This window comes from Petaurus breviceps, unplaced genomic scaffold, assembly GCF_028583685.1.
Source record: "Petaurus breviceps papuanus isolate PSGF00001 unplaced genomic scaffold, PetGlider_PUasm1.0 90847, whole genome shotgun sequence".
In the NCBI taxonomy this organism is placed as follows: Eukaryota; Metazoa; Chordata; class Mammalia; order Diprotodontia; family Petauridae; genus Petaurus; species Petaurus breviceps.
The window spans coordinates 22203907-22227751 of NW_027187360.1; the positions used below are offsets into that span (position 1 = coordinate 22203907).

At 42.3% G+C, this 23845-nt stretch overlaps 1 protein-coding gene across 3 annotated transcripts; it reads left to right on the forward strand.

Annotated features, from left to right (window-relative positions):
- The first annotated feature begins 1239 nt into the window (after positions 1-1239).
- On the forward strand, positions 1240-22787 carry OGFR (opioid growth factor receptor). 3 transcript variants are annotated; one of them, XM_069072560.1, is made up of 9 exons: positions 1240-1547; positions 7037-7174; positions 11859-11927; positions 13546-13624; positions 14416-14494; positions 16079-16145; positions 17873-18021; positions 19269-19781; positions 19824-22787. In XM_069072560.1, the coding sequence occupies exons 1-9, from the start codon at positions 1413-1415 to the stop codon at positions 20557-20559; spliced, it is 1965 nt and encodes a 654-aa protein (XP_068928661.1). In that variant the 5' UTR covers positions 1240-1412; the 3' UTR covers positions 20560-22787. The 3 variants fall into 3 exon arrangements, with proteins under 3 accessions (XP_068928661.1, XP_068928659.1, XP_068928662.1); XM_069072558.1 differs by having other exon boundaries at positions 19269-22787; XM_069072561.1 differs by lacking the exon at positions 7037-7174 and having other exon boundaries at positions 1241-1547; positions 19269-22787.
- Positions 22788-23845: the final 1058 nt, after the last annotated feature.

A 23845-nucleotide genomic window follows, 5' to 3' on the forward strand; every position in this document is an offset into this window, starting at 1 on the left:
TCACTGGAGTTTCTTGAACAGGGAAGGTGACAGGGTTAAAACTTTCCCTTAGGAAAATCGCTTTGGTGGCTGAATAGAGAATGGACTGGAGAGGGGAGAGACCCTACCAGCATTCTATTTCAGTAGTCCAGGCATGACGTATGGGTGGTAGGAGGATCAGAGGAGGTAAAAGGCACTTATTTGAGAGATGTTGAAAAGATGTCAACAGAATGTAAAATTCTTGAAGGCAAAGACTTTCATTTTTCTCTTCAAATGCACTGCTCAGTGCCTATACATAGAAGTTTCTTGATAAATGTTTGTTGAATTGATTAGACTTATACTTGAAACAACTAGAAAAATGGATAGATAGGATCAAAGATTTAGAGCTGGAAAGAACAACAGAATCTAACTCCATCACATAGGATACTAAGGATTGATTGATTCATGAAGAACACTCCAAGAGAGTTGACTAAGTTAAGTTCTTAGTAAGGAAAATGGGTTTTGAGATGTGTCCCGGAATTGAAAACAAATGGGGGGGGGACCCAACATTCCCTCATACTTACTATTTACAGTAAGAAAATTTTGCTCAAACGTCTTTCATTTTCTATTACTTCGATGAATGCTCTCCATCGTACTTTCATTCGCTTTCCCCTCCTTTCTCTCTCTTTCCCTCCCTCCCTCCTCTTCCCCCATCCTCCACCGGCTTGTCCATGACCTCCTGTAAATCCACTGAATGGACCAGTGCAGTCTCCTCGTTCTTTAGATATTCCATGGATACCACTGTAACACACAGGCTATTTTACTGACAGCTCTGACTACACAGGACTGAGACACCTCCTTTTCTGGAATACACGTCCTTGACGACGGTTTTACGCCACTTTCTCAGCGCCCAAGTCCTCTCTAACATTCTGTATGTTTATTAAATCGATCAAGGATTGAGACATTCTTCAAAATCCTAGGCCAAATTCTCAACTCCTTCACTCAAGCAGTATAATAGTTAAATGGCAAACAAACATCATAGCTAACAATTGTAAACCAAAGGGAAAAACGCGCTACGGATCCTCAAATTATTTTTACAAGTAGATTATCACAAGGGGGGGGGGGGGTTTAAGGCAAAGCGAGCGGAACACAAGAATTCGTACACTGGAGCAGACTCGAATACAATCAACCCAGCGGGCTCTCCCCACCCTAGAGGCGGGCTCAGGCAGCACCACCCCCGCGGCTCGCTTTCCAAATCTCCTCCCCACCAGTGCGTCCCCCTCCTCCTTTCGCTTTCGTTTCCGCCGCTTCTCTTTCCTTTCCTGCCGGCGTCTCTCCGCCCCTAGTCACTCCAACCTACCTCCCTCGAACCCAACACACCTCTACACCTCCTCGCCCTCTCCCGCTCCCTGTTTTGGCAGTGACCCGGCCTTTTAACCTCTCCTGCACAAAGCATGGACGACGAGGACTGCGATTCGACTTGGGAAGAGGAAGAAGAGGAAGAGGGTCAGGAAAAGGAGAAGGATGAGAGGAAACCCAGAGAGGAAGCGAAGCCGAGGCCACAGCAGCGCGGGAACCAAGCTTTCCAGGTGAAGTCTTAGAAAATGGCCAGGCCTGCGGAGGGCGGGCGACTCTAGGAGCTTGCACTCTGCCCAGCGGGCGTGGGGCTGGGAGGAATCCGGAGAGCGAACGAACAAGGGAGCCCTTCTATTCCTGCTGTCTTACCCATCCCCAGTTTTGTCCCCCAACCTTCCCAAGCCCCCATGCTGCCCCCTCCCCCGCTTCCGCCGCCAGCCCGCCTTTATCTTTTGGCCAGGAGTGAGGAAGGCTACTTTAGAGGGGGCTGCACCCGCCTAGGTCAGACAACACTTATTTGGGGACACTTGCCGCTGAGGTACAAATACCTCTTCTCTAAGATGCTCTGTCGACCGGCACCCCCTACCCCGAAGCCCTCAGCCTCTTTAGAGAGCCGGCGGCGGCTACTGGAACAGCCATGGGCTACTCCCTACGTATGCGCCCACCCCACCCCAACTCCTCTAACCGCGGAAGCCCTGACATTGGGCTGTTCGACTTTTAAGGTCTTGCTAGTGAAGTTAACTTTTCCTGGACATTTGGGGCTTTTTGGTGGTGGATTTCCCTCAATTAATTTGTGGGGTGAAGGTACCCAGGATGGGGTTTGCATTGTCTTCAAAAACATAATATGTATGTTTATGTTTGTGCATATGTGTGCATATGCGTATTCACACACGCTTGGAAGACACAGAAATACAAAGACAAAGCAAGACAGTGAATATTGTGTATGTTTTAGGACTTCTACTTTGCCACCAAGTAGCTCTGTGACCTTGAGAATGTGACTGATCAAAATCTGAAAGATTTTCCCCCCCAGTCCTCATCTTCTATAGCCTTTGATAATGTCTACCTCAGTGCTCTTTCTTCCCTTGGGATAATACACATCACAGTCCTCTAGATCTCATACCTCTCTAATACTCTTTCTTTAGATCTCTTCCTGGCTTCAAAAGCCAGACCTGAGCAGTAGAATGTGGGTCTTCCCAAAGGTCTGGCTCTCTTTCCTGTTCTTTGACAGTGGCATTTACTTTACAGCTTCAACCATACCATCTCTAAAGAGATGACCCAAATCTTTATCTTCAGTCTTGACCTCTTTTCTAAGCTCCAGGTCCAAATCTCAAACATTCCACCAGACCCCCACCAGTGATCTACTGACTCCTCAGACACAAAATGTCTTAAATATCTCATTTCCTCTCTCAAATCTATTCCTCCTTTCAGCATCATTATTTCTCTAGGTACTGCCGTTCGCTCAAGCTTCCATGTTTGAAATCTTGGGTTTATCTTCAGCTCTTCCCATTCGTACATCTCATATTCAGTCAGTTCTCAGGTCTTGTCAATCCTAGACAGTTGATTGCATCCTTCAATCCATCTTTCATAGTGATGCTTGAATGATCTTTTCATGCACAGATCTACATGTCTTTCCCATTAAGAAATGTTCCAGTATCTTACTTTTGACTATCAAGTTTAGAGTCTTTTGACTGTCATTCAAAGTCCTACATAATCTGGTCTCATTTTACCTTTTTTGCCTTTTTTTTAATATTACTGTCCTCCACTCATTATTCACTCTAGCTGAACTACCAGGCTACTTTCTCCTTTACACACAGTACAACTTTACCTTTGCTGTGCTTTTTTTTTTGCTTGTGCCCATTCCTGCACCTGGAACATCTTCCCTTCCCCCTCTGCCTGTTGAATTTCTACACATCTCTAAAAGGACAGATTTCCATTCACTCCATAAAAATCTACCCTCATCTCCCTGGACCTCATTTAATTTCCCCTCCTTGGACCTCACCCAACAATTTTTATCCCTCTGGCACACTTAACATGTAATGTTGTGCATTATGGTTGTCTTTATTGGTATCCGATTCTACTGGAAAACTTTTGGAACAGAGACAGTGTCTTTTATAAACTTTGTTATCTCCCACAGAGCTCTAAACAAAGCAGGCCTTTAAGTGTTTGTCAATCAGCAATAGATTTTAAGCTGCAAAGGACAATAGAAACTATATGATCCAACTCTCATCTTAACATATAAAGAAACTGCAATCTGGAGGGGTGATCTGACTTGCCCCAAATCACAACTAAGTAGCCCTGAGATCTTAATCCAGGTCTTTGGACTCCATATTCATTCTACCATGTTGTACCTCTATGGATTTTACTCTTCCTCCCATTTAAAAGATTCTGAACTTGATCATCTCCAAGATGCCAGGGCCATCTCTCTGATCAGCAGAGATCACTGTTGAAAACAGGAGGCAATGTAGGGCATTGGGCAAAATCTGTACCAACCCTAGGGTTTAACCTAGAAATTGAAGCACCTCGAATTATGTGCTATTCCTCACAGCAATCTTGTGAGTTGGTTGGTAGATATTGCAAGTGTTATTATCTGCATTTTGCAAGTGAGGAAACTTGAGACCTAGAACATAGCCAGTGGTGATTTTACTTTTTGTATCATTCTCTATCGAGCTACTTTGTATCTGGTTCTATGCATCCCAATAGTAATCTACCTTTGTCCTATTGAGTAGATATGTGTGTGTGGACGTTGGTAAAAAGAAATCTCTAGGCCTAGGGAAAAGAAGGAATAGAAACTTGGTGAGGAGGGAGTGGTCAGCTTTTCTCTGGGTTTCTCCAGTTTCACTCTGACTCACCCTCTGGCTATCAGTAAGGAACTGGGCCAGTTACCCAGTTACCCAGTTCTGGGTGCTGGGTCAAAAAGGTATTCCCAAACACTGCTTCTAATTTTAGTTAGTAAAATTAACTTGATTTTTAGGAAACAGGAAAATGCAGATCTGGTCACAGAATGTCAGAGCTAGAAGGGTAAGTAAGTACCTTAGTGTTTCAAATCTTTGCTAAGCAACTACTTTGTGTAGAGGACCATCATAGTTCTAGATACAAAGACATATATCCTGCCTTCAGAGTACTTACTATTTTAGGAAAGCACCAGCCACTATTTACTTCACTCCTGCCCTTCTGACCATCTCCTCCATAGTCTCCTTCCCCACCTGATTCCTTCAGTTAATTAAATTATTGTTGATGATTTTTGATTAATTGTTGATTAAATCCACCCTGATATTGCCACTAGATAAGATATGTCAATATACTCCCCCTGGACCGCATCCTGACCTTTGGACTTTACTGTCCAAAATACCCTTCTCCGGCTACCGTACCAGAGTATGTCCTACTACTGGAATATGTACTGAAGCTCTTAGATTGGACCACAATAGTTCCCTGCCCAAACTCCATTTAATGGCTGTATTTTGGGCCCTCCTGGTTTAGAGGGAATGTCTGGGAGAACTGTTTCTCTTTGGAACTGAAACCTTGAGGGTCTTCCCCTCCCAGCTTGATTTTTTTTTTTTTCTAATTAAAGGGACCATCCCTTGACTCACTTCTTAAAGAGGCCAGTTCACTGAATGGGCATTACCTCACTCTGAGTATAAGAAAAGGCCTTAGCCTAAAAGGGCCTGGGTCTCCCATTGCATCCTGGGTCATCTCCAGTCATCCTGATGAATATCTGGTCACTGGATCCAAGTGGATCTGGAGGAGAAAGTAAGACTGGTGACCTTGCACAGCCCTCCCTCACTCAAATCAAAGTCAACTGCAGGTCATGTCATCATTCCCTGATGCCATGGTCCTCTTCAAAAACGAAGGACGAACATAACAACCAACTCCAGTATGTGTTATTTCCCTCATTAGAATATAAGCTCCTTGGAATCAAGGACTATCTTTGTGTTTATGTTTATATCTCTAGCCATTAACATAGAACAACACATATTAAGTGTTTAATAAATGCTTTTTTCATTCATTTGCTTCATAAAACTTACTCCCTTCCTCTCATCTGCCATTCACCTTCAATACAATATTGCTTTTTTCTCCTTGAGATCTGGAAAATAATAAGCCCTAAAGAATAGAGCTGAAAAGATCTTCCATATCACCTAACTGAATTCCCTTCATTTGATAGATAAAGGCCCTGCTGTCCAGGGGAGAGATAGGATTTATCCTAAGCAACCCAACTGACTTTAGCATTGGAGCAGAGACTAGGACCCTTACTTCCCACCATACCAAGATTGCTTATTTATTCATTTATTTAGCAGATATTTACGGTGCCATATGTGTGCATATAAACATGCATAATAGGTGTTGAGCACAGTTTGAACTGTGGAGGCATGTATATGATTCATGCATATTCAATAAAACACAGCTCACACACAACACACACACATATTGTGACAGGGTGTGACTTATTAAAGGAAAAAGGGTGTAGGAAAGGGAAGGTGGTAACTGACAGTCCTCCCCTGAGAGTGATAGTAAAGATTTAGAAAGAACTGAGCCCTGTCCCCTCTTAGTACCTTGTCAGCCAGGCCTACAGTTCCACAGCTACAACCACTTCTGCCACAAGTGGCCCATGTATGTGCCTTTTTAAAGGTAGCATGGTGTAATAATGTCAAGGGCAGTAGACTGAGTCAGGAAGACCTGGGGTTCAAATCCCTCCTCAGGCACTAGCTGTATAGCCCTGAGCTACTCACTTAACCTCTCTCAGGCTCAAATTTCCTCCTCTGTAAAATGAGGGGACTGGGCTCTATGGCTTCTAAGGCCCTTTCCAGCTCTAAATTTATGATCCTATAACTCCATTCTCTGGGGCCCTCATTCCTGAGCAACCGAAGTTTTTTGAAAAGCGTCAGCTAGACCATCTTGTCCAACCCCATCATTTTACAGCTGCAAAAGTGAAGCCCAGAGAGATGGATTTACCTAAAATCACACAGATGATAAATAAATTGTCCAGATTCAAACCTAATCCTCTGTAAATGCTTTTTCAACTGGACTATACCACTGCTATAATCCATGCCCCTCATTTTATTTATGGGAAAATCAAGGACCAGAGAAACAAATCTCTTCACAGAAGCCACTGGGAAAGAGTCAGAAAACATGGTTGTGAGTTCCAACTCTGCCACTGTCTGATTGTTCCACCTCAAAGCACTTCTCTCAGATCTTATTCCTGGTCGTGTGTCAAAGGAGGGCCTCGAACTACATGCTCTCTAAGACCCCTTCCGATTCAGTCAGTGAGCTAGCATTTATTAAACCCATTCTGTATTCCAGGTGCACTGTGTTAAGCAGTGGAGATAACAGAGAAAGGTAAAAGAAAATGTATGCTCTCAAGGAAGTTTAATAGGGGAGAGAGACAACATGCAAAAACAGTTAACAGAGGGAAGGCCCTAGGATTAAGGGGAAACCAGAAAGGCTTCTTGCAGGTGGGCCATTAGCTATAGCTGACAATCTTCCAACCTAATGCTCTGTGGCTGCAAGGGTTTTGAGTCAGGTTCTAAAGTTCTAAAAACCTAAGATTCTGAACTGTTCTAAGGATGTGAGTCAAAACCCAAAGGGTGCTCTAACTCCATGATATCTTCCCTGTTGGTCTTGTTACATACTTCTCGTCCCTCTGCTCGTATCATTATTTGATCATTTTTATCCCCTTATATCAAATTATGTTATTAATATACATGAACCTGTTGTCCTCTGTCTCCAGCCCAGATGGGACTCTCTCCTTTTCAGACTCTGCCAATATGTGTGGCAATACTTCAGCTTTTGGACTTCTTGGGTCAGTTTGTCCTTGAGTTGGGGTTATCTCAATCAACAATTGCAGATAATTTTTAATCAACTAAAGGTTGGTCATCTCCCATTTTTTTTTTCCTTTCAAATGCACAGAATTATTTATTTAGAACTAATCGAACCTCTGGGTCAAATTCCCTTAAAACAAAGTCCCAGAGGGTCCCAAGTCTTAGATTATATAGGCACTTTTGTAACAGGTAATTACTGAAATGACCAGGGCTATGACTGAGGTTTCAAGATGTTGCTTATTGATAGAACACATGCTTTGCCTGTAGGGTTCCCTGTGTTCAACCTTTGCCCTTTGGGGAGAAAGAGAACTGAGTTTGGAATAGAAGAAGCTGGATTCAAATTCTGGCTCTGTACCTTACCACCTGTGTGCAAGTCACTTTCCATCTCTGATCTCAGTTTCTTCATCTGTAAAATGAGTGATGGGATCAACTGACCTCTAAGGGCTCTTCTAGGTGCAGAATTCTATGACTCTTTGGTTTTGATGACATAACCAAACATGGCTGGGATTTGTAGCAATGCAGTTTGACCTGCCTTTTAAATTTGCCATCTCCTCTTCATACCAGGAGGAACAGAGATACAGGGATAAGGGCCTTGGGGCAGTTGGGGAGTCTTGTTTTGCTCTCAGCAGCTAGAAATGAGGCATTGTCCCTTGTTGGAAAAATCTGAGGCATTGCCATTCTCCTGATGGTTTGTTCATTTCAGCTGCTCCCAGTTTTCTGCTTTATTCTTGGCTTTCGCCCACTCTCTTAGGCAGCCTGCTGAGCAAGGGGGCTCAGAGAGAGGGGGAGGGGTGCATTTACAGAGCTCATTTCATCCTTAGAACCACCTCTGCAAAGGGGAAACTGAGAGGAATCATTCCTTTGGCAGGACAATGAGTTTACGGTGATTCTGACGCCTTCAGAGACCATCTTGGAGAGCTCTGGTGCTCTGGAAAAGTCAGCCAGACTGTTAAATCATAAGACTTGAATCCTTAGCTCAGTCACTAATACATTGTGATATTGGGCAAGTCACTGGATCTCTCCTTGTGTCTGTTTAACCATCTTTCAAACTGGAATACTAATCCCTGCTTTGACCATTTCACCGGATTTGTAGGATCATAGATTTATAACCATAATGGACAATAGGTGTCCAGTCCAACCCACTCATGTTTTTTAGCAGATGAAGAAATTGAGGCCCTGAGTAAGTTACAGAGCTAACCTTAAGAACTTTGATTCCAAATCTCTGCACTATACTATGCTGATATTTATTTACAATATGCTAATATTATATAATATGCTAATATTTAGGCGGTGAGGTAATGAGGTGATGCATAGAGCATCAGGCCTAGAGTCCAGAAGACATATAAGTTCAAATCCAGCCTAAGTCACTAGTTTTATCACCCTGGACAAGTCACTTAACTTCTATTTGCCTCAGTTTCCTTATCTATAAAATGGGGATAATAGCACCTACATCAAAGAGTTGTTGTAAGGATCAAGTGAAATAGTAACTGTAAAGCACTTAGCACGGTGCCCAACACATAATAAGTGCTTTATTAATGTTAGCTATCATCAATGTTATTATTATTATTGCCTCTTAAACAGACGGGTGGCTCAGTGGATAGAGTGATGGGCCTGGAGTCTGGAAGGCCAGAATTCAGGTACTGATTAGCTGTGTAACCCTGGGCAAGTCACTTACCCTTTGCCAAATGGCAAACCACTCCAGTATCTTTGTCAAGAAAACCCCACAGACTGTGGGACGTGCTGTGGTCCATGGAGTCGGACATGACTGAACAACAACAATTAATAAGAAGCAGGAATGTCATATTACTGTGGCATAGTGGGTAGAGTGTTGGATCAGGAAGACTCGAGCTCACATTCTGCATTTAATTATCAGTAAGCATTTTTATGTACCTACTATATGCCAGGCCTTGTGCCACTAAGCAGTGGGGATACTGAAAGGGGCAAAAGACAGTCCCTGTCCTCAAGGAGCCTACAGTATAATAGGGAGACAACATGTAGACAAATATATACAAACAAATTGTGTACAAGATAAATAGGGAATAATTAACAGGCAAAAGGGGGGTTGGGGGGGTGGCTAGGTGGCGAAGTGAGTAAAGTGCTGGCCCTGGAGCTGGGAGGACCCAAGTTCGGTTCTGGCCTGAGACATTTAACACCCATGCAAAAATACTAGCCGTGTAACCTTGGGCAAGTTACTTAACCCCAATTGCCCTCCAAAAGGCAAAAAAAAAAGCTTTAAATAAAAAAAAAGGATTGGGAAAGGCTTCCTCTAAGAGATGGGATTTTAATTAGGATTTAAAAGAGGCCAGGGAAGTCAGTTGGCAGAGTTGAAGAAGGAAAGGTATTCCAGGCATAAATGACAGCTAGAGAAAATGCCTGGAAATGAAAGATGGAATGTCAGTGTTCATGGAACAGCCAGGAAGCCAGTGTCCCTGTATTGAAGGGTATGCGATAGGGGAGGAGGGGGGGCGGGGCGGCTGAGTTATGAAGGGCTTCAAGTGCCAAATAGGGTTTTGTAGTTGATTTTAGAGGTAATAAGGAGCCACTGGAGTTTCTTAAATTGGGAAGTGACATGGTCAGACCTGCCCTTTGGCAGGTAACTGAATGGAGGAGTGAGCTTGGGTACTTGAAGGATGAATGAATTAGAGTAGAGAGAAACTTGAGACAGGCAGACTCACAGCTATTATAATAGTGCAGTTATGAAGTGTGAGTGGTAAGGGTATCAGAAGAAAAAAGGGAACATGTTCTAGAAATGTTTCCAAGGTGAAATCCACAGACCTTGGCCACAGATTAGGTGTGTGAGGGGTAGAGATAGTGAGGCGTACATGATGACTTCTGAGTTTTTATGCCATGGGGGATAGAAGGGACAAGGTGGGTGGTATGGCTCAGCAGTAATAGGGTATAGTGGCAACTATCCACACTGGCATACCTAGGATGGCTGCTAGCACAAGGTTCTTCGATCCGCTTTACTAGAAAATACAGCTGTTCAAAGGGTCAACAGTCTTTTTTTTTTTAATTACATTCATTAGTTAAGGGAGAAAATCAGTACCCTGAGCTTCAGAGAAAATCCAAACAAAGAAAATAGAGAAAATACAAGCAGAGAAATAAAGACTAACAGACAGGGCTTCTAACTGTCTCAGAAATTAGCACAGATGAACAGACAGATCCACCTGTCTGACCAAGGCAGTACATACATAGTTACAGAGAGAGAGAAGCACCAACATCTGGGTTTTTCAAAGGGGCTCCTTAATGCCACTCTGACTCACCTGGTCAAATCACGAGAACATTCTTCCATGAGTGAGCCCCAAAACAAAATACTAGCCTCAGAGTGTGTGTTTATGTGTATGTGTATATATATAATTATATGTGTGTGTATGTATATGTATATATAAATATGTGTGTGTGTGTGTGTGTGTGTGTGTATATCCTTTTTAGAGCCAGAGGGCATCACTACCCTCCAGACTTGGTGCCTAATTAGAAATTTAAAAATGTTTAGGCTTTCACTACCTACAAGCAAGCCTCCCTTAAGCTAGCTTCCCTTAATGGGCTTCACAGGAGGCCTATTAATGGGTGGGGAAGATCTTATATACTATTACCATTACATTGGGAAGGTAGGAGTGGGAGAGAGAGTTTAGGGGAAAAGATAGTTCTGTTTTGTAAATGTTTAAGATGTCTACTGGACTTCAAGTTCAAGATGTCTGAAAAACAGTTGAGGATATGAGTTTGGAGGTCCACAGAGAGGTTGGGGCAGAATCTAAGAGTCATCAGCATAGAGATGGTAATTAAATCCATGGGAGGTGATGAGATCACAAAGTGAAGTATTGTAGAAGAAGGAAAGAGGAGCCAGCACAGAACCTTGAGGGTTACCCAACAGTTAAAGGGTGTGATCTGGATGGGGATCCAGCAAAAGAGACAGAGAAAGAGGGGTCAGATATGTAGGAGGAAAACCAGGAGAAGTGTGGTCCTGAAAATCTAGAGAAAAGAGAGTATCAAGGAGGAGAGGACGCTCAACAATGTCAAATGAGGGTCAAGGAGAAAGAAGATTGAGAAAAGTACTTAGGACCTGAGTTCAAATCTGGCCTCAGACACTTAATACAAAACTAGCTGTGTGACCTTGGGCAAGTCACTTAACCTCAATTGCCCTGCCTTCCTTCAAAAAGCAAAAAAAGGGGGGGGGAGGGCAGGGGAGCAGCTAGGTGGAACAGTGAATAGAGCACCGGCCCTGGAGTCAGGAGAAAAGTACTTAGTACCTAGAAAGTACCTTTCTTACTAGCTGCACGACCCTGAACAAGTCACCTAATCACTCTTGGCTGTACTTTCCTCACTTGTAAACCTCACAGAGTTGCTCTGATGATCCAGTGAGTTATAATATATGTAAAGTGCCTTGCAAACCTTAAAGGTGCTATTAGCAGTAGTAGCATTGCTCATTACATAAGGAGAGATCAAAAATATTTACTCAATTTAAACTCATTTATCTCATTTCATCCTTACAACCACCCTGGGAGGTGGGTGCTCTGGTGACCATTTTACAGATGAGGAAGCTTAGACAGACAACAGTTAAGTGACACATACCTACACTTTGAATGCTCCTTCTACTCCTACCCTAAACCAGAAGATAAACCCTGCTGAGGGCTCTTACTTGGGAGCATTCCCATTAGATGGCAATGTATCAGGTATCATAACCAGCCCTGAATTTCCTCCTATTGATTTTCATTTTCTCTCTTCCTTTTCCAGAGCCGGATGATAGGATGCCGAAACTGGAGAGCGGTCCAGGACATGCAGAGATATAGACGTCGATACCCAGTAAGTCCTTGAGGCCCCTTTTTCCTTTCAAGGGGATTGTTGTCCTGTTATTATTATTATTTCCTTATTGCTACAGGCACTATGATTGTAGTGCTGGACTTAGAGGCAGTTCAGATGGGTTCTGATCTCATGTGAGGGATGACCATGAGCAAGTTCTTCAGTCATCTCTGGAAAGATGACTTTAACACCTCTGTATCCAGCCATAGTCACTTTAATGAACTCCAAGCACTTCTTATACCGCTGTCCCCCATGCCTGGGCAGTTAGGTGGCTGAAGTGAATAGAAGTCCAGGCTTGGAGTCAGAGAGACCTGAATTCAAATTCAGCCTAAGTCACTTACTAGCTGTGTGACCAAGGACAAGTCACTAAACCTCGTTTGCCTCAGTTTCCTCATCTGGAAAAGGAAATAACTAACCACTCTAGTTTCTTTGCCAAGAAAACCCGAAATGGAGTCACAAAGAATTGACTCAACTGAAACAAATGAACAGCAACAATAACATTCCTGGAATACAGTCACATCTCTTGTCTATGTCATAGAATACCTAGTTTCCTTCGAAATTCTGCTCAAGCAACACATTTCCACATAAAGTCTTCCTTGATCCAGCCACTCATACCTTCTCACCATGAAGTGACGAACACAACCACATGCACACATACTTCTGTGCTTGTTGTCTCCCTTGATACAATGTAAGTTTACCACTTCATTTGTGTCTTTGTATCTTAGGAGCCTAATATAGTGCCTGGATCACTTTTGAGGCATGGCATTAGGTGCTCCAAATGCCCTAAACTTGCAGTCAGGAAGACCTGCACAACTGTGTAACCCTGAGCAAGTCAGTGAATCTCCCCAAGCCTTAGGCTTCTCACCTATAAAACAGAGATAATAAAAGCACCTACTTCTAAGGGTTGTCGTGAGAATTAAGTGAGGTAATTCCTGCAAAGCACTCTGTACATGCTAGTAATTATTAATATTTGGGTGCTTCTGCTTCCCTGAACCTCAAGCAAACTTTCTAAGGTTTTGTTTTGGGTTTTTTTTGGAGGGGGAAAGGCAAGGCAATTGGCGTTAAGTTAATTGACTTACCCAAGGTCACACAGCTAGTGTGTCAAGTGTCTGAGGTCAGATTTGAACTCAGGTCCTCCTGACTCCAGGGCCGGTGCTGTATTCACTGCACCACCTAGCTGCCCCTTTCCTAAGGCTTTAAGGAAGTTACAAACTAGCTATAATCTGCGTCACAGAGAGTGTTCCCATACCAAGAATTCCACAAAATAACAGGTGCTTGATGGGTGGATGGATTGCCATGATTTCTGGAAGCATAGGAGGTTAGGGCAAAAGAAAGATGGCAAGAATGAACCAAGAGACTGGGTCACTGGGCCCAATAACCAGGTTGACCAACTCAGCTCTCATCTGACTCCCCTCTCAAGTTATCCATGAAATAGTTGCTAGTATTTGCTCCTTCAAATTGTCTTATATTTGTCTCTACACGGGTTCTATTTCCCCCAGTAGAATATAATGGGCACATAAATGTTTATTGAATTGATGCCTAATTCTGAAGACAAATGAGAGAAATAGTAGAAAGTGTGTGGTAATTTACCAACCTCTTAACATTTTTTTTGTTCTTGCAGGGTTTGACAGATGAAGATTCCAACAATGAAATGCTGAATTTGAAGTTTTATAAAAACGAAATTGCTTTCTTGCCCAATGGTATGTATCTGCCTCAACTCCAACAATCTATGACTATCCTACATCGACACTGAGTCCCCTTCTTGAGATCCATGTCTCAGTGGTTCAAACAGCCATGGTTTTGTTGGAGCACCTACTGTGTGCATTTAAAAGTAGTGAGCTTGGGGCGGCTAGGTGGCACAGTGAATAGAGCACCGGCCCTGGAGTCAGGAGGACCTGAGTTCAAATCTGGCCTCAGACACTTAACACTTACTAGCCGTGTGACCTTGGGTAAGTCACTTAACTCCAATTGCCCTACCTTCCCCCTTTGAAAAAAACAAAACCCCAATTGCCCTGCTCTCCCCCTCCAAAAAGCAAAAAAAAAAAAAAAGTAGTGAGCTTGTTTGTCTACTCATTATTTATTCACTATTCCTACCCATGCTGTCTGAGTCCTAGGACCAGTGAGAGTTTCCTCACTTTCACTTGTCATAGACCAACAGAAGTGTAGATTGCTTTTTTTTCCCCTAGTAACTTGTGTCAGCTGTCCCCCTATAGATCACCATTAGTGTTAGATTTTTCTATATTTTGGGAGAGTAGCATGGCATTACTTTTTTAAAATTATGAACTCAGTCATGAAAAAATGCAAACATTTCAGTAGACAAAGAATGATTTTTTAAAATTTTCACAAACACCCCAAAAAGCCCAGCTCTTATAACTGTTCTCTGAATCTTTCTGGGCTATCATAGCTCGAGATACCCACCTAGTAAGGGACCATGGGCTTAGCTGATACGGACTTAACTGTAAACCTCCTGGCATCTGTATGTATACCCCAGGCTATTTTATTGAGGACATCCTGAAGAACTGGAAGGAGGATTATGACATCCTGGAGGACAACCACTCTTATATACAATGGTAAGTGAGGTAACCTATGTGCGTGATACCGTAGAGGTTGTTTCGTTTTGTTAAGACTGGGTCACCCCACGTCATCTAGGCTAGAAGTTCAGGGGCTTCTCATGGACCCAGTCCCACTCGGACATGGAAGCTTTACCTGCTCTGTTTCTGACCTTGGTCATTTTGCCTTTCCTTAGACAATCTGGTGGCACCATCCTCTCCACCCTATTGATGCCAACTTTGGTGCATATACCAGGCTGGCTTAATCCACTGCAAGCTCAGCTCCTGAGCTTAAGAGATCCATGAGCCTCAGTATCTCTAGGAGCAAAAATTACCACCACATCTAGCTAGAGGCCTTTTGACATTACCAGCACAATGCAGTTCAACCTCCTCCATTAATCTTTGTTTCCTGACCAATTCACCTCCTTTGACTAGTCAGACATTTCCCTAACAATATGAAAATTAATAGTCATTTTAATTTAATAGTAATCATTTCTCACATTTTTTGAATGTTTTACGGTTTTCTCACCATACAGTTATCCCTTCCACTTCGAGAGGATTTAGGGGCATGGCAGTAGTCCATTTCCCACCCCACCCACCCCTGAGATCTGGAAAATCTGTGTAAACTTTTTTGGCCCTCTTTTCATACCAGAAAAGAAGTCTGAATTATTATGGTATTAAAAGAGGAAAATATGTTGATATTATACAATAGTATATGTATATATATATTTTATAAATCGTATTTCTGAGTTTCTAAACTTTTTCTGGTTCATTTGCTGACCTTTGTGTATCATCTGTGGCTTTCACAAAATAGGGATAACTGTATTCCACACAAGAATTCTGTTAGGTAATATGAGTATTTCTAGCTCCATTTTACAGATAAGAAAATTGAGGTTCAAAAAGAGTAAGTATTTCTCCTATAGTCATATACTTACTACTATTCCCAAGATCTCCCTTGGTCAGTAGTGGTATCATCTCTTTATGTGGACAGTTCTCATTCTTTTACCTTGGTAATCACATACAGAAAAGATAATCTAACATTTATTAACCATTTAACTATGTATAGAGAGTACAGTGTCACCCCAGCTGGGCATGGGGGAAGTACAAAGTAGGATAGACTTGTTTCACATCCTTGAGGAGCTGCTAGTCTTGCAGGAAGAATCACTTGTGAGCACAGATGACTAGAAATGTTATGAGTACAACATGCTTGTGAAGTTAGAAAAGGAAAGCCATTAACAGTCAAGGAGGTGATATTTGAGTTAAGCTGTAAAGGAGAGGTAGGGATTTAACTATCAAGGAGAGTGAGGAGAACGAGAATGTTCCAGAAATAGGGAACAAAGGCCAAAGGCCCCAGAGTAAAAAAGCACAGGTTGTGTACAAGGAGAGCAGTGCCATGTCTGTGAAGAGTGAGTACCTGTGTACCTGTTCCAGGAAGCAAGGGCCCTCCTGCATATGTCATGCTGTAGCATGGATCCTCGTGAGTGCTCCATAGCAGTGATCCATTCAGAGCCTCCTCATAGAGGAGTTGATTGTAACGCCTTGTCTTCCTCCCTTCCCTCCCCCCACCCCTTCACATGTGACCTTGCAATTATGTTTCCCCTTCAGGTTGTTCCCTTTGCGGGAGAGGGGAGTGAATTGGCACGCTAAGCCCCTGACACTCAGAGAAATCCAGGTAGGCCAGTTTTGTGGAATGATTCATGTTTCTGCAGTTCTGGAGAGGTCATTGGAGAAGCTGACCCTCTGTTCTGTGTTCTGTGTTGTGTGTGTGTGGAGGGTGTGAGTGTGTGTAATAGGACTTCTCCCCATTTTAAATATCACTTACTGATTTGATATAGGAAAGGCATTGACTGAGTAGGCACTAATGATTCTCAGCACAATCTTTTGTGGGAAAAGACTAGTTTTTAAAGCAATCAGTGTCTTCTGCCCAAAAGAGGTATGGAAGGTTCCTTGGGGAATTTTTGAGCCAAAAAAGGCCACAGTATAGTAAGGATGAAAGGGTAGAAATCAGCCTTTATCAGGTATTGTTCTTAGATGGAAAAGTAAACCTGAAATCCAGGAAGTCATCCTGTGGTCCTAAGAAGGAAAGATTTATAGCATATTCTGAAACATCCTTGCTTCCAAATTGGTGATGATTCACATGTGTTAGATTGAAATATACCCTTGTACTTATAAATATACCTGTGAGGAATGGGTTTGCTAAGGAGTTCAGTGTATATGAAGAAACTCTTTTTAAGTACGTGAGAAACATTCACTCATAAGTGAGTGGGTGATCCTTATTCACCAAAATAAGAGCACTTGCCCTAAGATCTGCATTTGAAGCTTGAAGCTTCCATTTGCTAGCTGTATGAGCAGGACAGGGCATTTATCTCTCTGGGTCTCAATTTCTTTACATGTAAAATGGGGTGATAATGCTTATATTAATTTCATCACCAGATTTTCAAGAGGATCAAGTGAGATAATGCATGTATTGTGCTTTGTAAATGTTAGAACACTATAGAAATGTTGTCTATATTTGTTATTGTTGTTGTTATTGTTAATTACTACTCAGTCTCACGGCCAGTATACAAATTCCAAACAACTTTACATTGGGTAACATTTGTTAGATAACACTTAATCGAGTTACTGAATGGACTTAAAGGAATGCCTTTATTGCATTTAACAGTATTATACAAGCCTGACTTTTCAGTAATCCAGGATGATTCATCCAAGTTAGGAAGTTCATCCAAATTAACATGTTTGTCATAAAACTGAGTTGTCTTTGTCAATCTAAATTTCAAAACAAATGCCTTCAGAATTTGTATTTGGCAATAAGTTTCGTGATCTTTATTGGAAAAAGTCCTGGATTTAGAGTGAGAGAGGGTCTGGGTACAAATTCCTGGTTTTGTCATTTACTACCAGTGTGATTTTGAACCAATCACTATTTTCTCTCTGTATCTCAGTTCCTGCCATTTAAAATAAAGGATTAGGCTAATCAACCAACAAAGAAGGATTTATTATGTGCCTACTATGTCCCAGCCACAAGGAATAATACAAAGGCAAAAACGAAGCTATTTCTCGTCTCAAGGAGTTTGCATTCTATGGGGTGGGGAAGTGGCACCACTTTTAAGAACATTTAAATATATACAAAATAAATACAAGGTAATTAATGGGCTAGGGAAAATCTGGAAAATCTTTAAGTATGAAGCAATGTTAGAGTTGAACATTGAAGAAACCTAGGGTTCTTAGAGGTAGGGACAGGGGGAAGTGTATGCATGCTCCCATAGCTTGTGACCTTTTTGACCCCACCTAGATCTATGAACTTGTGATATATTTTCTTAACTTGGAGGGGAAATGGGGGATATCCAACTCTGGGAACAGTTGCCATTCATCCTAATAGAGACGGGGATTTATATGTTTCAGGAATTTAAAAAATCTGCAGAAGTCATGAGAAGATTCGTCCAAGCATATGAACTCATTCTGGGCTTCTATGGCATTGAACTGGAGAATCACAAAACTGGGAAAGTGAGAAAGGCTGACAACTACCAGGAGAGATTTCAGAACCTCAACTCGTAAGTGTTTGAATCTGGTGGCACTTACATATCCTTGTCCTCTCCTCTTCTACTCTCAAGGTAGGGTTCTCATGGAGCAGAATTTCTAATTACACAGTATGGGGTGCTCTGGTTAATTCTCTAGTTTTAATCCTGATCAGAGAGAAAACATTTAAGTTTTCATTGACAGTAATTGCCCAGCAGTTCATAAATTACCTTGACATAGAAGTATTCTTATCCTAATTTTACAAATGGAGAAACTGAGATTAAGAGAGTTACCCAAAACCACATAAACTGCTAAGTAGTAGAGATAGGACTCTGCTTCCATGGTCAGGGTTCTTTCTAGTACACTATACCCAGTTTTATAGATTTGGGACTAGGCTGCAAATGTCCAATATATGGAAAGAGCACCAGATTTGAACTTCCAGGTTGTGAGTTCAAATCCCAGCACTAATGATGTTTGAACTTGGAATATAGTGTGTATGATTGGAAGTGATAATCCAGTAAATGGAGGCTGGAATCATATTGTGAATACCAAATAGGCATTTGGTCTTAGAGGCAAGAGTAAGCCAATGACATTAAATTGAGAAAGGTAATAATATGATTAGAAATGTATGATAAGTATCACTCTGGCAGCTATGTGAATTGGCTAAAGAGGGGGGAGACTTGAAGTCAGGGAAATCAGTTAGGAAGCTGTGGCAGGTGTCCAGATAAGGTGATAAGGACCCGAACGAGGGTGGTAACTATACAAGAGAGAGAAAGGGATATAATGTCTCTTAGGAAAAATTGCTTCTCATTTTCCCCCTGAAAGATGAAGGGATTGGATAAATTCTTTCTCCTATCCCTTCTAGTACTAAGTCCTTTGGTCCTATGACGACTAAAGCATTTTTGCTTTTATTGACTTAAAGCAGAAACACATTCTACCTTTGTCTTTTCTGTATATCAATCAGACTGTCCCTATTTGTGGCTGGGGCCCCACAGTGGAGGGGTAAATAGTGGGATAGAGACTTGTTTCTGATTAGCATCATATTCCTGCCACACAGCAGGGATAGCATGTAAGATAGCAGTATTAGCTCTTTAAACCCAAACATTTAACTCACATTTATTATATACACTTCCTATGTGCAAAGCAATCCAAAGCCCCTAAATTATATCTTATCTCAGGCATGGCCCTTGTTATGGGTGTTTGTGCAGCTCAAGTCAGTGCTTTGGGAAGAATTCACATTGTCCCTTTCTGTTAATACATGGAGTTTTATCCTGTCTTCCAGGCACAGCCACAACAACCTTCGCATCACTCGAATCCTGAAGTGTCTGGGCGAGATGGGCTATGAACATTACCAGGTGCCTCTGATCCGTTTCTTTCTAGAAGAGATCCTTGTTAATCACTGCTTGCCAAGTGTTAAGCAGAGTGCCTTGGATTACTTCATGTTCACAGTCCGGAACAAGAAGGAGCGCAGGAAACTTGTCTACTATGCCTGGAAGAACTTTAATCCTCAGTATAAATTTGTCTGGGGGCCACATGAGAAGCTTCAGAAATTCGAACCTGGACAGCAGGACTGTCTTGAAGAAGAGGGTTCAGGTATATCCCAAAATGAAGTTGGCATAGAGAAAGACCAAGTTAGGACTCAGGTGAGGGAAGAGATTGTAGGGGATAGTATTGCCTCCAAAGATAAGCAGATGGTCAAGAAGAACCCTATTGCCATGCTGCAGAGTTGTGAGATGAAAAAGGGAGAAAGGTTGAATTCATATGACCAGCGGGAAGAGAAAAAGGGAGAAGAAAGGTTGAATTCATATGACCAGCGGGAAGAGAAAAAGGGAGAAAGGTTGAATTCATATGACCAGCAGGAAGAGAAGGTTGCAACCAAGAATGCTGGAGACCAGGCACCAAAGTCTCAGAGTCCAAAGGAAAGTAAGAAAAGGAAATATGAGGTGAACAGACTTGAGTTCAGGCAAGAGGAAGAGCAAGGGCAAGGCACCTCTGATGTGGAGAAGATCGCCCTTAACCTGGAGGAATGTGCCCTTGGCCAGAGCAAGCTGAGGACCTCTAGGGGATCTAAGGAGATGGTCAGCATGGCTCTGCCAAGGGAGAGGGGGCCATCTAGTCCTGAGTCCATGGAGATTAAACCGTATGACGAAGTGAATAAGAGGAGGAGGCTTGACTCAAAAGCACCAAAAAACCACATAGAGGCAACAAAGAATGTGGAACAAACCCCAATCTGCCCCCTGATACCTAATGGTATTCCCCATGAAGCTACGGAAACAGAGGCCAAGCGTAACATTACGTGGGAAACCAAAAGCCTACAAACAAAGACTGTAAAACGCGATGAAGGACCTGTGGCTTCATCTGGAAATCCCTTGGGTGACCTCTCCAGTGTCGGTACATCTCCTGAGCAGTCAGACCTGCAAGAGTATGTTCACATTGAAAAAAGAAGTGTTGATGCAAATCCTGAGCTCAAGAGACCTGATCCTGGAGAGGCAGCAGGTGCTGAATGTTCAGGTGGAGAAGTCCCACAAAAGCCAGGAGATGAAACCAGAGTTGAAAGGCCTTATTCTGAATAAACAGTGAACCACTGAACCACAGATAGACAAGGAAGGAATTTAGGACCCTGACCCTATGGGACAGGATTCTACAAGATTCAAGGGTTCTCAGCACCTTTTAAAGGTATTCTTCCATGGACATCTTTTGGACAAATTGGTTGAGGTCCCTAAGCTTATGAGTTTTTAACCTGTAATGGTATCTGAAGTTCAAGGTAGAAGGAAGACAGATGTCATGGAACTCCTTTGTTACTTCTGCCATCCAGTCCTTCCCTGAGCAAGACTGACTGCCTCTCTTTGCCTGATCACATTTATGATGAGTTGTAGAGAAACTAAGAGAAAGCAAATGATGGGTATCATTCAGGAAGGAGTACTGATAGACTTTGATAGAAGTAGTTTAATGCTTTGAAATACAAGTGATCATTTTGATAAGGGGAAGGAAGGTGTGTATATATCACTTTAATTCACATCCTATTACAATATCCCCACTTCCTTTTTATCCAGGGGATGGAAAGTCTGAATTTCTCAGCCCCATGTCAAGGCATTTTTTTCTGAGTAAATTCATCACTTTGAGCTTTTGTTGAGAATAAAAGGCCTAGCTAGATAAGTAGCTGGCCCCCTCTCTCTTTCCTTATGAAGGAATTTTCACTGGACCTTTATCCCCCTGACCTTTTGATAAAATTGACTTTGTCCCATCATAGTGACTTGCCTCGCCTAAGGTGGAAATCTAGTGCTTAGCCTGGTTAGCCTGAGGAGGAGGGACAAAGGAGCTATGGGGAGACTTAGGCTATAGCGTCCCATGCAGACACTTGGCCTCTCTCTTTGTTTCTTCCCTGTTGGCCCCAGAACTTTGAGTCATCTGCTTTTCTACTTTTCACACTGGCTCAGGATTCTTTCCTGAGTTCATTGTTTCACTTTATTTTTAAGACCCAGACTGGGTCATCTGCACTTTGCAGGTCTTCACTTTAAAGACAAAGTCCCTGTCTCTCATTTGTACTCCTATTTCCCAAGAAGCTTTAGGCAAATCACTAAGGAACTCTGAGACACACCCTTGACTTGTGATCACAGCTTGAACCTCTCTGCATGTTCTTTTTTTTGGTGCCTATTAGATGTCTGTGTATGTACATTTACAGATCCTCCTTTGCCATGTGTAGATGGAAATATTTACAACAATGCCGTCATCCTTTGCTTTGCCTTCTGCTCCAGCCCCCTGTAAATTATGTATAGACTTCTTTTTACTAGTGTGGAGTCAGCCAGTCAAGTGGAGAAAGCAGGGTTGTGGGTTTTTTCTGATTTAGCATGGTTAGGGAGAGGGTCTCTATGACATGTGTACCTCTTCACTCTTTTCTATATTTTATGGAACAAGACATCCTTCCTTGATGGGAGGGAAAAGGGAAAGAGAAAGGAGTGAAGTGGTCACTTCCCAGTCTGGGATTTTGAGAGACCCTGGCTTAATTTTCCTTCCACTTGAATGTGAAGGGTTAGAGTCTCTGCTCAGGTCTGTGCTCACCAAGTTGCTCACAACTATATGTAATTTTTCACCTACCTCACAGGGTTGTCATGAGGAAAAGGGCAAGAAAGAAAGGTCCCTTTGGGAGCCTCCATCGACTCAGCTGTGCAAGCATGTGACTCATTAGTGCACTGAGTTCTTTACCTCTAACAGCAGTTAGAGGAGTGTCACCAGCGTGCCGTGGGGCCAGGGACTTTGGAGCCTGTGATGGAATATTTTCTCTTCCTTTCTAATGTTTGGTGCAGTGAAGCTTTCTGTATTGGGGAGCTGGTGATATGCACTGGGTTTGGGCTTCCCAAACTGACCAGAACTCTTCTTTCCATTTTGATATTTCTCTCCCTCTTTCATCTCACTTTCTGGCCTCTTTTTCTCTCTCTCTCACCCACAATGACAAGGTTGTACATTTTCCATACCAACTGGAAGGAGAAGCCACTAACCCTGGCCAGGGTTTCTGTCCCAGTATTCCCTTGGGATGCCTTTTCCCCCAGGTTGTCATTTTTAATGATGAGTATCACCAGGGGGAACTTGCTCAGCCTAGTTCAGTGACTGGTTGCACAAAAGAAATCTCGAGAGAGTCAGGATGTTGTGGGTTTTGCTTGTTTATTTACAAAGGGGCTATTAAAGTAGAATTAAGATTATTTTCCCATGGCAGATGTTTGAAACTGGCTCATTATTTTTTTCCTCTTCAAAGTTAATGGCTGTGAAAATGGACTGTGTTTTAATAAAAGTGTGTTGATTGCCAGCCAGTGTTTCCTGAGATTGTTCTTTATCAGTGAGTAGAGTCCTGGTGCTTGTTGGAAGGAGGTTGGGAGGGATACTTTAGAAGCCCATTTGTGGATATTACCTTGAAATCTGCTTCTGTGTTCACATATAATAGCATATGAGTCAGGATCATAGGTTTAGAACTAATTTTACAGTTGAAATTGAAGGACTACTTGGTCATACAGTACGTGGCAGAGCTGGGATTTGAACCCCTATCTTCTGACTCCAAAATTATGCAGTATTTGTAAAGTGTTTTGCAAACTTTAAAATGCTATATAGATGCTATTAGCATTTGTTAAGCATTTATTATGTGTCAGGCACTGAACTAAGTGCTAAGAATACAAAGGAGGCAAAAAAGTCTGTTATTCCAATCCTAGACTTTTCCCACTGTGCCTTGCTGGCTCTCTGCTGTTTGAAATGTACGCTAAGTTAGGAGCAAATGCAGAGATGATGATGATGATGATGTGTGCATACAGTTTCTGGCACAAAATTGGTATTGAATAAATGCTTGTTGATACATAGCACTCAAGGAGAGTACATGGGAAACAAGCCCCAGAATCAAGACATGGGTTCAAGTCAAACTTAACCTCATCACCCCCAACCACTCCAAGACTTAACAGAGCAATCACTGAGCTACAGTACGAGTTCCCATGCTATTGAAATCACAGATTTGAACCAAAAGGTTATATGTGTGTATATGTTCATATATGTATGTAGATATGGAAAGAACACACTTTTTGCAAAGCTCTTTACCTATATTATTTGATGCTTCTAACACAAGTGTTTTTGTCATTTTTCAGATAAGGAAAAAAGACCAAAAGGCGTTGACTAGCTAGACAGATAAGCAGGTGTTTCTGATTCCCAGGTCCACACTTGTTCTACTAAGCCACAATTCCCGAAAGAGGTCATTGTTGTTCATTCATGTCCAACTCTTCGTGACCCCATGGACTTTTTTTGCTCGTGGGCTTTTCTTGGCAAAGGTACTGGAATACCTTTGGTATTTCCTTCTCCATTGTGCCCTCCTTTTACAGATGAGGA